The sequence below is a fragment of the Acomys minous genome (assembly GCF_964271855.1).
Source record: "Acomys minous genome assembly, chromosome: 8".
NCBI classification, from domain to species: Eukaryota; Metazoa; Chordata; class Mammalia; order Rodentia; family Muridae; genus Acomys; species Acomys minous.
In genome coordinates this window covers 63,322,797-63,338,665 of record NC_140489.1, presented here as the reverse complement: position 1 = coordinate 63,338,665, position 15,869 = coordinate 63,322,797, and the positions used below count along the sequence as shown (strand labels likewise).

General features: G+C 40.4%; 1 protein-coding gene and 1 long non-coding RNA gene across 5 annotated transcripts in view; both read right to left on the bottom strand.

The window, feature by feature from the left end:
- The window catches only part of STRN3 (striatin 3), an 80,048-nt gene that overhangs the window by 2,986 nt on the left and 61,193 nt on the right, over nucleotides 1-15,869 (bottom strand). For all 4 annotated transcript variants that reach the window (XM_084791808.1, XM_084791810.1, XM_084791809.1 and 1 more), the window contains 3 exons: nucleotides 13,122-13,289; nucleotides 11,039-11,179; nucleotides 8,883-8,990 (listed from right to left, as the gene is read on the bottom strand). In XM_084791808.1, the coding sequence (XP_084647934.1) occupies nucleotides 8,883-8,990; nucleotides 11,039-11,179; nucleotides 13,122-13,289 (417 nt within the window). The remainder of the gene's footprint in view (nucleotides 1-8,882; nucleotides 8,991-11,038; nucleotides 11,180-13,121; nucleotides 13,290-15,869) is intronic.
- Nucleotides 155-8,870, bottom strand: LOC311603054. The gene is made up of 2 exons (XR_014780937.1): nucleotides 7,296-8,870; nucleotides 155-1,614 (listed from the first exon to the last, which is right to left on the bottom strand). It is a non-coding gene; the product is annotated as an uncharacterized lncRNA (long non-coding RNA).

The following is a 15,869-nucleotide window of genomic DNA, read 5'->3' as shown; positions in this document are numbered from 1 at the left end:
CAGTAACTGTTGACCTGACTACAAAACCAGAACACAGAGCTGGTCACAATGGCACACGCCTATAATCCCAGCACTCAGGGAGGCAAAGGCAGGTGGATCAGCTTTGAGGTTGAGGCCAGCCTGGACAACAGAGCAAGTTCCAGGACAGTGAAGGCTACACAGAGAAACCCTGTCTCAAAAAATCCAAACCAAACGAAATGACTCAACAAATAACAAGACAGAACCCAGAACACTATTCCCCAAACAATAAAAAGTCCCACCACTTTTTGGCAATACTGAGCAGTTACCACTTGAAGACAAAGCAAGATGCCTCTGTTGACTTCAAGCCACAGCTGTTCATTTCTCATTATCACTAAAATTAACATATTAATTTTAGGAGTTGCTGATACCGGAGTAATAGAAAATTCACTTTTTTTTTTTTTCTAGACAGGATTTCTCTGTGTAGCCTTGGCTGTGCTGGACTCGCTTTGTAGACCAGGCTAGCCTCGAACTCACAGCAATCCAGCTGCCTCTGCCTCCGAGTGTTGGGATTAAAGGCGTGTGCCACCACGCTCAGCCTTATTTCTTAAATACAAATTTTTAAATATAAAATTTTAACTAATTGAGTTTTTTACAATGTATTTTGCTTAATCTAATTTATCCCCCACTCCTTTCATCCCTGTCCCCATGTCTCTTTTATTTTTGAGATAATATAATTACATCATTTCTCCCTTCCCTTCCCCAAACCCTCTGTAGTGATCTGAATGAAAATGGCTCCATAGGCTCATATATTTGAATGCTTGATCATGAGGGAGTGGCACTACTTCAGAGGGATTAGGATGTGTAACCTTATTAGAGGAAGTTGTGGGTTGGGGATTGGATTAAGGCTTTGGAGATATAAGAGTTGCTGTGGTCAGCTGGGTGGTGGCGGCTCACCCTTTAATCCCAGCACTTGGGAGACAGAGGCAGGTGGCTCTCTGAGAGTTCAAGGCCAGCCTGGTCTACAAAGCGAGTCTGGAACAACCAAGGCTACACAGAGAAATCCTGTCTCAAAAAACAAGGAGTTGTGGTCATGCTGTCTCTTCACAATAGAAAGTTACTAAGATTCCCTCCCAATGTATCTCCCTTTACTCTCTTCCGAACTCACAGCCTCTTTTTTCACCAGCTTTTACATGCATACAGTACATACATAAACCTAAAGAGAACTTGCTCAGTCTGTATTATGTTGTGTGCGTGTTCCAGGGCTGTACGTCTGATATGGGATAACCACTTGGTTAGCTCTTCCCTGAGGAAAACTCTCCCCCGCTCAACATTTCTCAGTTTTATAGGGTTGAGGCTCTGTGGTTTTTCCCCCACTCACGCTAGCCTATCTATTATTGTCATTGTCCTCGCTCAGCTATGTCTAGGTAGCCATGTTGGTGAGAATGTGTCTTCTAATATTTCTAGTCTCACAGCAGACTCCCCCTCCCACATCTGCAGTCATCTTTAACGCTTGGGATCAGCAGCATAAAATGTGTAGAACTTGAACTAGTCGTCTTCCTACCTCGGCCTCTTCTTCAGAATTTACTGTTAAGCCTGACCACAAATGTGTACAAGTGTTTTGCTTACATGTATGAAAGTGTTCTATGTGTGGGCCTGGTGCCCACTGAGGCTAGCAGAAGGAGCTGGGTCCCCTGGAACTGAAGTTACAGACCACTGTATGTGGGTGCTGGGAATTAAACCTGGGGTCCTCTCCAAGAGTAGTAAGTTCTCTTAAATGCTGAGCCATCTCTCCAGCCCAAACAATCATCACCATCATCCACCACGTTCCTTTTGTGCTGCTCATGTACTTATGGGTGCATGGTCACCCACTGGAAGATGGACAACCTACCAGAGGCCACCTCCTTAAAGAAAATGGACTCTCTCTCTTCCAACAGCCATCAATGTCAATAGCTCCCCATTTAGGGGAGACAGCTCATGAGCCTCTCTGCGCTCTCCTGTACATATCCTGAAATGCTTATGTAGGTGCCCATACCTGCTACTAACATAACATCTTAGTTAAAAAAAAAAAGCATTATTCAGGTTTTTAATCCATTCTCCCCAATAGAAGCATAAAAGAACCCACAATATGAATAGTTCCCTCCCAAGCTTCACTTAAAATGTCCTATGATGGTAACTTACTTTACTAACCTGGTTCTATTTCATGAGAATGACCTCATATTCCCCCCACACTAAGACGGATCTACCCCCCACCCCCTTGTTGTATGTACACTGATGGTGTGGGTACATGGGGATGAGCACAAGCATGCGTGCGCGCACACACACACAAACGCACACACCAAAGCAAGATGTCACATGTCTTCCCATACAGCACTTTCTTGACTTACAGCCTTGACAGAGTCTCTCACTGAGCCAAAAGCTTGCCCTTTGGGCTGAGCTGACTAGTCAACAAGCTCTTAGCATTGGTTTGTCTCTGTCCCCCAATGCTTGGATTACAGGCACATATAGCCATGCTAAGCTTTTTATATGGGTGCCAGGAAAGACTTCAGAGCCTTTTGCTTGCACAATAAGAGCCATTACACACCAAGATATCTCCCTGGACCACTGCCTAATTTCTTAATTTAGTCAACTCTTCTCCATATTATGCACAAAGCCACATCACATGTGAGCCAGATAAACTATGAATAGAGACATTTGATGCTGGACCACGTTGAACTGGTCTTCTAATGGTCACCATAACATTTCAGACCTCTTCAAGCCCTAGTTCAGTTTACATTGAGAAAACTTTTTGTGATAAAAAATGTTGAAAGAAGGCATCTGGCCAAAGGCTTGAGACAATGATGGAATTATTTGCTCTGACTGTGTGCAGTCAGCCAGAAACTGCTTGGAACAAAGTTAGGATCTTGACATAACAGTACTTGCTTAGATACAGCTAGCTGTAGAAATGTTTGTTTAGAATCTGCTTTGAGAGCAATAGAAGTGGGCTTGGAAAGTCATGCTTTACAGACATTTTACAATAGAGGCAGTTAGCACAGCTGTTGGCTTGGGACTGGGAGTAAGTCAAGATTTTTCTTTATTAGAGAACATTTAGTTCAAGCTTTGTTGCTATGATAATCATGTAAACACAATGGCTTTAGCCCAGGGAAATTTATGATTAATCAGGTTACGCTGACTATTGCTTGGAAATTGATTGATTTTTGCTGAATGCTTTACTGTAGGTTATACAGAACTGTTTCTATTTCCTTGTTAGACTATTCTCTTGCTTTGATGATTTTTAAATGTTCTAATGACTGTAAAAGATAAGAAAAACCATAAATAAAGTACTGGGGTTGGCCCAAGGAGTAACAATAAGCTGGTAACAACAGAGAGCAAGTATCAGAGACAGACAGTAAGCATGTGACAGAGACAGAAAAATAAAGTTCTCCTGGGCTTTAGAGCCTTCAGTTTGTATTGCATATGCCTCCATTCCTTAACCTCTCCTCAACAGCTGGTTCCTATTACAGCCAGTTGTTGCTCAATGGTTAGTTTCACCACCTGCTCAGTTCTCCCTACCATGTATCCACCAAGACTTTCTCTTCTCTCCGCTTCACTGTTCCCTCACTGGTCTGCAGGATCAGCTTGGCACCCAATATGGGGCTGACAGTAGGATAATCATCATTTATTATTATTCCTTGGCATTTTGAGCTAGGCTTCTGATCACAGAGTACTGCAGACTTGACTGACAAAAGAACTGTTAGATCAGGAGCAGGAAATCATGGGTCAAACTGAATCTAAGGAACGGAGCATGTATATTTAGATTCTTAAGAAAACTTTAAAAACAAAATGTGTTGAGGTCATTCTGATACTCTGAAGGAACTCATAACATTCATTCAAAAGGTGAGCCCATGGCTCCCAGAATCAAGTACATTAAGCTGGGAAGACTGGCAAAAGGTAAGGTGAGAATTAAAAAGATGGATTACAGCCGGGCGTGGTGGCGCACGCCTTTAATCCCAGCACTCGGGAGGCAGAGGCAGCCGGATCACTGTGAGTTCGAGGCCAGCCTGGTCTACAAAGTGAGTCCAGGATGGCCAAGGCTACACAGAGAAACCCTGTCTCGAAAAACCAAAAAAATAAAAATAAAAAATAAAATAAAAAGATGGATTACGAGCCAGGCTGACGAGCTCATGCCAGAATCTTACCCTTACACTCTGGGTAATATGGGTAATAATTAAACAGGGGATGAGAAGAGAAAAATTAAAATTGCCTGACCCACCAGATTGTAGCTCTCAAGAATGCTGGTTACAAGGGGCTCAGGTAGCTGATAAGTCTTCTGGTTCCTCTACGGAAGAAGACTTGATTGAAATCTCGTTTGCAGATTTAGACATGTAGGAGAAACAAACTCAAAAAAAAGAAAAAAAATGTTTAAACTGCCTCACAAACATCTTGGCTCAGTTTTAAAATTTGGCAGGTAGCCAGCCTTTGTTAAAATAGAGCTAAGTGATTTATCATCAGATGACACAGAGAAATTCTCAGATTCCATTTCTCAAACTAGCTCTGATGCCAGCTCTGATTTACCTACTGAAACAATCAAACAACGGTGGAGTGGGCACCGCTGGCACACGCCCAGCATGCAAGCCTCCATGGCACAGAGTTATTAGCAAGTCCCCAAGATGCAATCCTAGTAAGCGGGGTCTAGTCCTAGAGGTGGCTGGAGAGGTAGGTATGGGTGCTGGGAACCTAACTCTTGTAGTTTGGGTTGTGAGCCAGCCTTTAACAGCCATCTGGGTGCCCGCTCCTTAGCAACCTGGAGAGCCCCACTCTCAGGAGGTCACCATATTGATATTGAACTTAGTGCAGACACTCAAATCAGCACAGTACACTACAGCCCAGAACTCCTTGACTCAAGTGATCCTGTCTCAGCCTCCCGAGTAGCTGGGACCACACAAAGTGTAAAGCCCTGGGTTCATTTTCCAGCATCTGCCTCCTCCGTAACAAAATAAAATATAAAAATAAAAAATAAAAAAATAAGAGCACCTTCTGCTCTTGCAAAGGACAGCCCAGGTGTGGTTTCCAGTACCAACATGACATTTCCAGATCATCTGACTCTCTTCTGACCTCCAAAGGCAAAAATACCCTTATACATAAAATAAATTTAAAAAGTGAAAATAAATTAACATATGCAAATCAAATAAAACAATGTTTTACCAAGAGTAAACAATAAAGCAACAGTTGGAGGACCCTTTGGTGCTGGGATTAAAGGCATGACCACCACCGCCTGGCTAAGAGCACTTGCTCTCGCAGAGGATCACCAAGGTTTGGTTCTCAGCAGCCACATGGTGGTTCAGAACCATTCTTAAAAACTGCCTTTTCTGACTTCCCTAGGCACCAACCATACACATGTGTGCAAGCAAACACTCATACATATAAAATAACAAATTTTTGTTTTGTTTTTCAAGACAGAGTTTTTTGCATAGTCCTGGCTGTCCTAGAACTCACTCTGTAGATCAGGCTGGTGTTGAACTCAGAGAGCTGCCTGCACATTCCTCCCAAGTGCTGGCATTAAAGGTGCATATGACCACTGCCAGCATAAAATAATTTTTAAAAGGAAAAAAAAATATGGTAGGTAGGGGCTAGAGAGATGGCTTAGAGGTTGAGAGCACTGGCTGCTCTTCCAAAGGTCTTGAGTTCAATTCCCAGCAACCACAGGATGGCTCACAACCACCTATAGTGAGATCTGGTGCTCTCTTCTGGTGTACATGCAGGTAAAACACTATGTATATATGATAAATAAATATTTTAAAATATATATGGTAGATAAATGTTGCTGCACAAACAAGTTCACAAATTCAGGTCCTTCCTTCCTCCCTTCAATTTCTCAACTCTGACTCATTTATCTTTTCCTAGAATCACACAGGCACAGGGTATATGATTTTTGCAGTACTAAGGATTGGGCACAGGGCCAGCACATGCCAAACTAGTTCCCTTACCTACTAAGCTATCCCTCCAGCACCTTTCTCTTTTATTAGTTTAAGTCAGGGTTTCATTAAACAGTTGCCCACTATGGCTCTGGACTCAACTCTATAAACCCAGGTAAACTAAAGTGACTGCCACTACTAGGCCTAGCTGCCTACTAAAAATTAAAAACTACAACAATGAAACCCAAAGATCTGAAAGATATCTGTAAAAGAAAAAAGTAGAAATTGAGGAGCTGGAGAGATGGCTCTGCAGTTAAGAGCATGTTCTTAGAGAACTGAAGTGCAGTTCCCACTACCTGTAGCTCCAGCTCCAGGGTATCTTGACATCCTCTTCTGGTTCCACATGTACACACACACATGCACGCACGCACACGCACATGCATGTACACCTACCCCCCCGAAAATTAAATATTTTTAACTTACACTTTATATTTGTCACGAACCATATAGAAAGAACAAGGCACAATTCAATCTTTCTAAACCAAATATATTAAAGCCATACACAAGCAATTTTTTTCAGTGTGTATGCACATGGCATAAAGTTCAACACTCTTTCAATGTATGTGTATGGGTGCTTTGTTTGCATGCCAAATGTATGCCTGGTACCAAGGCCGAGTAGGAGTTCCAGCCAGCTGTAAGCAGCCATATGGGTGCTGGGAACTGAACCTGGGTTCCCTGGAAGAAGAACGACTATTAACTACGGAATCATCTCTCCAGCCCCAAAGTTTAGTATTCCTAACCTTGTTCCTTAAAAGTCTTACTTCTTTCTCAAATCTTGTATTTGTTTTGCCTAAAAGAAATTTCTGATGGGAGTATGCAAGTTGTAATCAGAATAAATTAATTAAATAATTTTTAAAAAGAGAATTAAAAAACTGGGGGGGGGGGGGAAGAAACTTCTGCTTCAGCACAATTCCTACCACTATGACTCTACTTCAAAACATCTTTTCTATCTTCTTCCCTTGAAAATAGAACAACTGGGGCTGAGGCAGTGATTCAGTAGTAGCTAGCACTTCCTGGTCTTCCAGCAGACCAGGGTTGTGCCCAGCACCCAAACTCCACCAGCAACCATCTGTAAACTCTAGTGCCAGGGACTCCAGTAACATTCTCTTCTGCCTTCAATAGGAATCCACACTAACACACTCATACACAGCATTCATATACGTATGTACACACACACACACACAATTATAAATAAAAAACATGTACACATATACTATGTCACTCCTACTGTTTTCAGGTAATAATGGACTCCCAGTGAAGCAGAAACAACATCTTCCATGGGTTACAAGATACAATTCTGAATACATTTTTACCATTAAAATTATTTATTCAAATTTGGGGTGGGGGGAAGAGACAAGGCTTCACTTTATATTCTAGAATGACCTGGAACCTTTGATCTTCCTGGCTCAGTGTCCTATATGCACGCTGCACCACATACTTGGCTTACTCTTCTATTTATTAAACCTGTTTATAGTATCCATTTTTTTAATTTCACAAATTTACTATACATTTTATAAAATGATATTAAAGCTAACCAGAAACACCAGTTACAGGAATAAGCTAGGTAACAATATTTAAAATGAATAACCAATTATCTTGGAAAACACAGTATACTTTAACAGTTTAATGTAGCAATAAAATTGGATGTGTATGTGCATGAGGTACTGAAGCTCAATTTTTTAAGAATCTTTTTATTATGTGGCGCCTCCTGTACAGCAAGGTTTTAGACTTGTAAAAAGGAAGAATAAACTGGTAGAATCTAGAAACAATTTTGCTGTTGTTTTTGAAGACTGGGTCTCACGTATCTCAGACTGGCCTTGAATTGGCTACGTACTCAAAAATGACTTTTAAACTTTGATATTGTGTGTGTGTGTGTGTGTGTGTGTGTGTGTGTGTGTGTGTGTGTGTGTGTGTGTGTGTATGCGCCGGTGGGACTTCTTCTGAAAAGAGGTTTGAGTTAGCCTCTCTCTGAAGAAGCCAGTTTTACCTGCACAAAAAAAGGGGGGATGCAATTCCCTCCTGTCTCGGAGCTAGAGTTACATGCAGACCTATCAGGCATTGGGAATTGGACTTGGATTCTCCATTAGAGCCACTGAGCTTTAGCCACTGAGCTAGCTCTTCAGCACTCGAAAGAATTTTATATAAGGTTCTATGTGGTAACAGAAAAAGTGGTCCTTAAAAATAAATCAGTTGGGCCAGAGCAATGGTTCAGTAGGGAAGGCATTTGTCATACAAGCCTAATGCCCTGAATTTGATGCATAAAACCTACATAAATGAAGGCAAGAAGCCACTCCACAAATTTCTATAACCTCCACATTTCTGCTGTGACACCCATGCTTCCAATTACATACATTCATAGATGTATATGATTAAACTATAAGCTATATAATAAAGATGTCAACAAACAGTACCCACTATATCATCATTTGATCCACTGAGAAACAGGGATTTTTGTTTTGTTGTTTTTGAGACAAGGTTTCTCTGTATAACCTTGGCTGTCCTGGACTTGCTTTGTAGACGAGGCTGGCCTCGAACTCACAGAGATCCACCTGCTTCTGCTTCTCCAAGTGCTGGGACTATAGGCATGCACTACCACACCCAGATCCAATAAACAGTTTTAAAAACATACGTGAAATGCCAAATAAGTGATGTACTTTGCTATATTAAAACAGAACATAAAAAATTCAAATGGAAGAATTTGTATCTAGTGACAATAGGAAGATGAAATTAGTAAGGCAAAGTATTATGAATAGTCAAAAGATGAAACTTGTACATTAACAGTGTTATATTAAGTAAAGAAAAACTGTTACAGTAGCTTAGTGGAGAAATGCAGGTCTCTGGTGAGGTAATTAAGCATCTCTTGAGTCCCCAGCACTTCAACTTCAGCTTGACTTCATGATTTCATAAACCAAAGGCAGCATGCTTTATATAAAAGAACAGTACTTTCAATCATCTCAAATCATATCTTACCCGTTTTATTGTCAAAAAACTTGATGTGTCTGTCTTCATGAGCAGTTATTGTAACAGGAAGTGTGGGATGACTTACTACTCTGTTAATGTGATTACTAGATTGTAAACCTGAAAAATAAAGGGACACAGTGCTTTAAAATACAAACTACCTGGGTTGAGGCTACATTAATAATAGCTCAGTGGTCTCACCTATATCAGGACCTGGGCTGGACCATCAGCCCAGAACTTAACTAAAGTTCAAAGCTTTAAGTAGGAAGTGGATGACATTCTTACTCTTGCTCACTCTGAATACATGTAAGACCCTCGGGTACTAAACTTAAGCACACATTTACTTTATCCACACGGAAGAGAAAGAGCACAGAGTTGAAGGGACACTGGGAAAGACTGACTATAACCTGGGTTGAGTTTATAATTGTGGCATCTGGGAGGCTGAGGCAAGACTGAGTTCGAGTCTAGTCAAAACTACTCAAGACACAGTCTCTTTGTGTTAGCCTTGGCTATCCTGGACTTGTTTTGTAGAACAGGCTAGCCTCAAACTCGGAGCAATCTGCCTGCCTCTGCCTCCCAAGTGCTGGGATTAAAGGCGTGCACCGCCACGCTTGGCTGACACTACACTTTTAAGACCCTGTGTCAAAGGACAAAACAATCCTCTCTGCCCAAGATCTGACTAGAGACCGTGTAAACATTTCATATAACTATTAAACAGTTTGTATTGTATTAAAAACTGGAGAGATGGCTGGAGAGATGGCTCAGAGATTAAGAGCACTGGCTGCTCTTCCAGGGGTCCTGAGTTCAAATCCCAGAAACCACATGGTGGCTCACAACCATTTATAATGGGATCTGATCCCCACTTCTGGTATTCAGGTGTACATGCTAAACATAAAATACATAAATAAACCTCTATTTAAAAAAAAAAAGGTAGGGGACTGGAGACATGGTTCAGATGTTAAGAGCATTGTCTGTTCTTCCAAAGGCCCTAAGTTCAATTCCCAGCAACCACATGGATATAGTGTGTGTGTGTGTGTGTGTGTGTGAACCCAGACAGAAAATAGCAAAAAGATAACAGATAATATACATCTATGATAAAAGTACTTTTTTTTTTTTTTTTTTTGAGACAGGGTTTCTCTATGTAGCCTTGGCTGTCCTGGACTCACTTTTGTAGTCCAGGCTGGCCTCGAACTCACAGCTATCCACCTATCTCTGTCTCCCGAGTGCTGGGATTAAAGGCGTGCACCACCACGCCCGGCTCTGATAAAAGTACTTTTGCTAAAAACCTCTGGATCTATGGCCAACTTAGAGAAAGAAAGATTGACAGAGGAATCCTTTGGAAGTATCACCACAGTAACAGAATCAGCAAAACCTACATCAGGAAACTTGATAAACCCCAACATTTCTTCAACTTAAAAGGCAACTTGTATTAATCCCAGCACTTGGGAGGCAGAAGCAGGTGGATCTTTGTGAGTTCAAAGCCAGCCTGGTCCACAGAGTGAGTCCTACGACAGCCAGGGAAACCCTGTCTCAAAAAAGGGGGAGGGGGGAAAAAAAAAGAAAGAAAGAAAAGAAAAAACCCAAAAAACAAAACAACTTGTAGGTAAATAGATTTATAATTAACCACAATTTCTGGACTTCAGTGGATCCTTTAAAGAAACTGTAACACACACCCTGTGTCCCACTTGCAATGCTATTTGTACACAACTTTGGAAACTGTAATGACTCAGGTTCCTATCATTTTCTCTATCTATTTTCACATATATTTCCTCCCTCAAGCCTTAAAAAAAAAAAAAAAAGAACAAAACAAAAGCCAGGGTTTCTCTATAGCCCTGGCTATCCTGGAATTCACTGTGTAGGCTAGGCAGACCTCAAACTCAGAGATGCGCTTGCCTCTGCCTTCCAAGTGCTGGACTAAAGGTGTGCACTAGCACAGCTGGCTTATGTTTCCAGAAGATCAATGTTCCCTTTGCTTTCATTTTCAGGGTACTGTTTTGTTCCCATATACCCACTCTATTTGAGGAACTAGCAGAAATTATGTACAATCAGTATAACATAAATTACTTCCTATCCTAAATTCAGTCAGTATGAAAATTAACTAAAATACCTCCCTCTTCATGTAATACTAAGCTTTTAAAAGAAAGTTCCAAGAAAACACAAGGACTTACCAGAATCTACCTGTGAGGAAAGCATCACTAATGACTGTGATGTTTCTAAATCATAAATTACCGCACTACCAGTGTTGAAAGAGGTAACCATATGAGCTGGGTCACAGCCTATAAAGTCAACTGCTGTGGGTACTCCATGTCCTGTAAGGAGCCCAAAATAGAGTCAGATGTAGTTATCTGCGCATGCACACACACACAAATTTGGAATTATATTAATAATGAAAAAGAAAGCAATGTGTTAGGGTAGGATGGTGAGAAACTCTTCTTAGTTACTTGAAAGTTTTCATTTATAACCTTCTATTTTACATTATCAAAAATATAACCAAAGAGAAGAGACACATAAAAAGTATTAGTATAGCGTGGTGTAATACATATACTGAGATGCATTTTCTTTTAAGGTAGAGAAAAACATTTAGTTCATTTTAACTGTCAATTTTCTTAAGGAAAACGTAAACAACAACAAAACCAACCAAACAAAAAATAAAACACCTCTCCCCAAACTAGCATTCGCCTATATCATTCTAGATCTCTAAAAATTGAGCTTGCAGGTGGGTGTGATGGCGCAGGCCTTCAATCCCAGCACTAAGGAGGCAGAGACAGAAGATCTCTATGAGTTTCAGGCCAGCCTGCCCTACAAAGTTCCAGGGTAGCCAGGGCCACACAGAGATAGACAGACAGACAGAACCTGGATTAAGTTTAAAAAAAAAAAAAAAGCGTCTAAATTAATTTTTATTTCTTAAGGTCCGAGTAGGTAAAATCAGTAGAATCCCAAAATACAAACAAACAGATAAATTTAAACATACACTACTTAAGATGACTTAAAATAATATATTTAAACTTAAATCAAAGTTTTGATTAGAAAAAGTAATTTGAAAAACTCAGGCTATAAATTAAGAAAAATTATGTAAGAACATGTCCAAGTATCTTCAAAAAGTAAAACTCTTCTCTAATAAGAAGACTTAAAGGCTGGCAAGATAGCTCAGCAGGTGAGGGCGCTTGCAGCCAAGCCTCACTGACAATCTGAGTTTGCTCCTTAAGACCCAACAGGTGGAGAGTGGATTCCCCCCAGCTGTCCTCTGCTCGTCACATGTGTGCCATAGCACATGAATATCACAACACAGAAAACAAATTATGAAAATAATCCCACTTGTGCTCCTCACTAAGGGTGTTGTAATGACTGTGGTTAGCCCATCCCACCGCAAAAACACCTATGTGCTCCGTCATGGCATACATCCTAAACAGGTGTATTTGAGAGTATGACCCCTCCGTCCTTGTCTACTGCCCCTACACGCAGTACTATCTGTCCACCTTACCTATAAATGCAAATGTTTATTTTTAAAATAGAACACGATCTGAAAACACCAAAAAGCACTGAGCGATGCTGTACATCTGCAAAGCATTTCCAATAGAACAAGACCAAGTGAAAAAACCATGGAAAGTTTTATAAAATTCTTTAAACATTTAAAAAAAAAAAAAAAAAAAAGGAGGGGGGGCAGGGGACTGGAGAGGTGGCTCAGAGGTTAAGAGGACTGACTACTCAGAGGTCCTGAATTCAATTCCCAGCATCCACATGGTGGCTCACAGCCATCTGTAATGTGATCTGATGCCCTCATTCTGACCTGCAGGTGTGCATGCAGGCAGAGCACAGTATACATAATAATAAATTAATTTAAAAAAATTCTTTAAACATTCCTCTTTGAATCAATAAAGAAATAATTGCTTTGTCTTTTTTATTTTCCAATGTTTTAAACAAATATTCTTGGGACAGCAAGATGCCTCAGCAGATACAGTAGGCCCCTGACACTGAGGTTAACAATCTGAGTTCCATCCCTACAGCCCACATGGTGAAGACAATAGATTCCTGTCAACTGTCTTCTGATCTTCCTCTATCTGTATGCCAAGACCTGTGAGAAAACACACACACACACACACGCGCGCGCGCGCCCGTGGCTCCAGGGTCAATGCTACAGTCTTGTCCAAGCCTCTGAGTACCTGCAATCACGTGCACATGCACAAGATACAAGTAAGTGATAAATCTATAAAAAAGCAAACATTGCTCTTATTAGAGGCAAATTTGACTTACCCTTGTCTCCATTGTAAGTGCAGATACATGGCAACTTTTCTTGTGGATTCCATAACCTAATAGTGCCATCTGCTGAACAAGACAGTAATTGATTTTTTATGCCACTATAGGCCAGACCCCAGACTGCATCTGTATGAGCAACTAAAGTGCCAGCTAGAACATTTGACTCTGTGAAGAAACAAACAAATAAGGTATTAACTGGAAGAATTCTGACAATGATACATAACTGACCATCTAATTAAATATAAAAATGTATGTAAAGCCAGGCATGGTGGCATATGCCTTTTATCCTAGCACCTGGAAAGCAGATCTCTGTGTTCTAGGCCAGCCTGGTCTACACAGAGAGTCCAAGGCCAATCAGGGCTACATAGTAAGGCCCAATCTCAAAACAAAACAAAACAGCCACTAGAAGATAAACCAAAGCACAGACAATGAATATTTCTAAACATGGAATTATGGGTGATTGTTGTCATTTATTTCAATAATACTGTTTGTGTTTTCACAATTTCTATATATTGTGTACAAAATTTTAAAAAAAAAAACCAGACATGTGGAGACATAATATATACTATACTACTCACTTTAGAGGGCACAACAATGGTGAATACGGTCATCTGACTGCAACTCTTACTGTGCTGACTTTTAAGATACTTTAATTCATTTACTATTTTGCTTATTCATTTTTATTCTCAAAACACAGTTTCTCTGTATTGCTCTGGCTGTTCTTGAACTCAGGGATCCACTTGCCTCTGCCTCTCAAGTGCTGGGATGAATGGTGTGCATCACCAGCACCTAGCAACTTTCAGGATACTTTAATTACTTGCTAGCCACTGCTCTCCTGTCGACTCTACTTTTCTGAAGTTCTAGGTGACCACAAATCCAGGGGGCTTGTACAAACAAGCCTATTTTCTGAAAATGTTTTATAAACAGAATCCTAAAGAATGGGATCTTTTGTGCCCAGTTTCTTATTTCCAAGTCAAATTCACTTTCCAACACACAGTAGTACTTCATTTCTTTTTATTGCAAGTAATGTTCCACTGTTTAGTGTTGCATATCTTATTTGACCATTCATCAACTGATGGGAGATCTGAGGGCTAAATGAGCATCATATTAGGTCATCCTCTCCAGTTAATTCTTCCTATTTGTCACCACCTCCTTCGTCCTCACTGTTCCCAACTTTCCTTTATTGTGAATGATTACATCTTAAACTATACCAAGAAAACACACAGATCACATACACTTACACAGATGCCCTCACACATACAAATAAATTTATTTCCAGATACAAGTAAAAGGTTATTCTTCTTCCTATTAAGAGTGAAACCTACCGAGTGCATTCTGAACTCAGTCAAACTTACTTTCTTGCTTTTAGACTATCTACTAGACAAATTCTTTGCCTTGGAATCATTAACACAACAAATTAAAATTAAAGTTTATGATGCATATCAGACAGACTCTTTCAGCCTAAACAATAAAAACATTATTCTTACTGCCACCTCCTGTAAAACAGTTGAAAAGTAAGTTATTTCTCATGTATGTATTCCTCAAACAACTTTGATGAAATTTCTGAAACCTATTACCACACCAAAACAACTCATGCTAAAATCAGCAGTGATCACAATTCTATGAAATACAGTAAGTGCTTCTCTTTGATAATATAACATTTATTCTTTCTGGTTAATAATGATTTTTATTCATAAAATTTGACAAAATGTTGAAGTGGTTCCTTCTGTGGTCAATACTCTGCCATCTAACCCCCTGTTCAAGATCTCAGTGACCTACATGCAGTACCTGCAGCCTCCTTCCTTTTGGAAATTATTTCCTTCTTTGGGTAGTGTCCATAACTCCAGTGTACTCAACTTCTCACTGCTTTAGCCAATGTCAGGTCTAATGAAGACTCAGTCTCAGGCTATCACGTCTTGACTCACATTCCTTCCTTTCCATGCATCCATAGGTTTACAGTCTTATTTCACTCTCTCACAGGCTATTGCCACCACAATGAGTTCTATTATCTACACAGAACTCTAGTGAAGAAAATGCTCCACAATTAGAAAGTGATGATGACCGCACAACTACCAAATCAAACACCTTAAAACAACCGATTTTAGTCAGGTGGTGGTGACACATGCCTTTGATCCCAGCTCTCAAGAGACAGAGGCAGGTGTTTCTGAGTCTCTTGGTCTACAGAGTGAGTTCCAGGACAGCCAGGGCTACACTGAAAAACCCTGTCTCCAAAATCACACACAACACACGCGCGCGCGCGCACACACACAAAAGGAAACCCAACAATTTTATCAATAAAGCTGTTCCTTTCCAGACACAATTGAACCAAGTCTAACCTATTACTTCATTCACATAATTTATCAATAAAATATTATATATTATTGTGTATATGTATTCATTATTAGGGATGCTTTTATCTCCTGTATATATTAAACACACTCCTTCAGAAAAATTACCTGTAAGAGTGTTTTGCTTAAACATGTGCGTGTGTACTACATGTGGGCCTAGTGGCCATGGAGGTGAGAAGTAGAACATAAATTAAAGGTAGTTGTGATCCGTGAAGTCAGTGCGGAAAACTGAGCCTGGATCTTCTGTAAGAAGCGGCGTTCTTCAGGCACTCAGCCTCTCTGCAACACCTACCCCTACTTCTGAAGCATTCCACCATCATTATTCTAGTCTCGGCAATGCCCCCTCTCGTTTCCTAGGTAACTCCTATGTTTTCCCTGTTATTGCAGCTGAACTCAA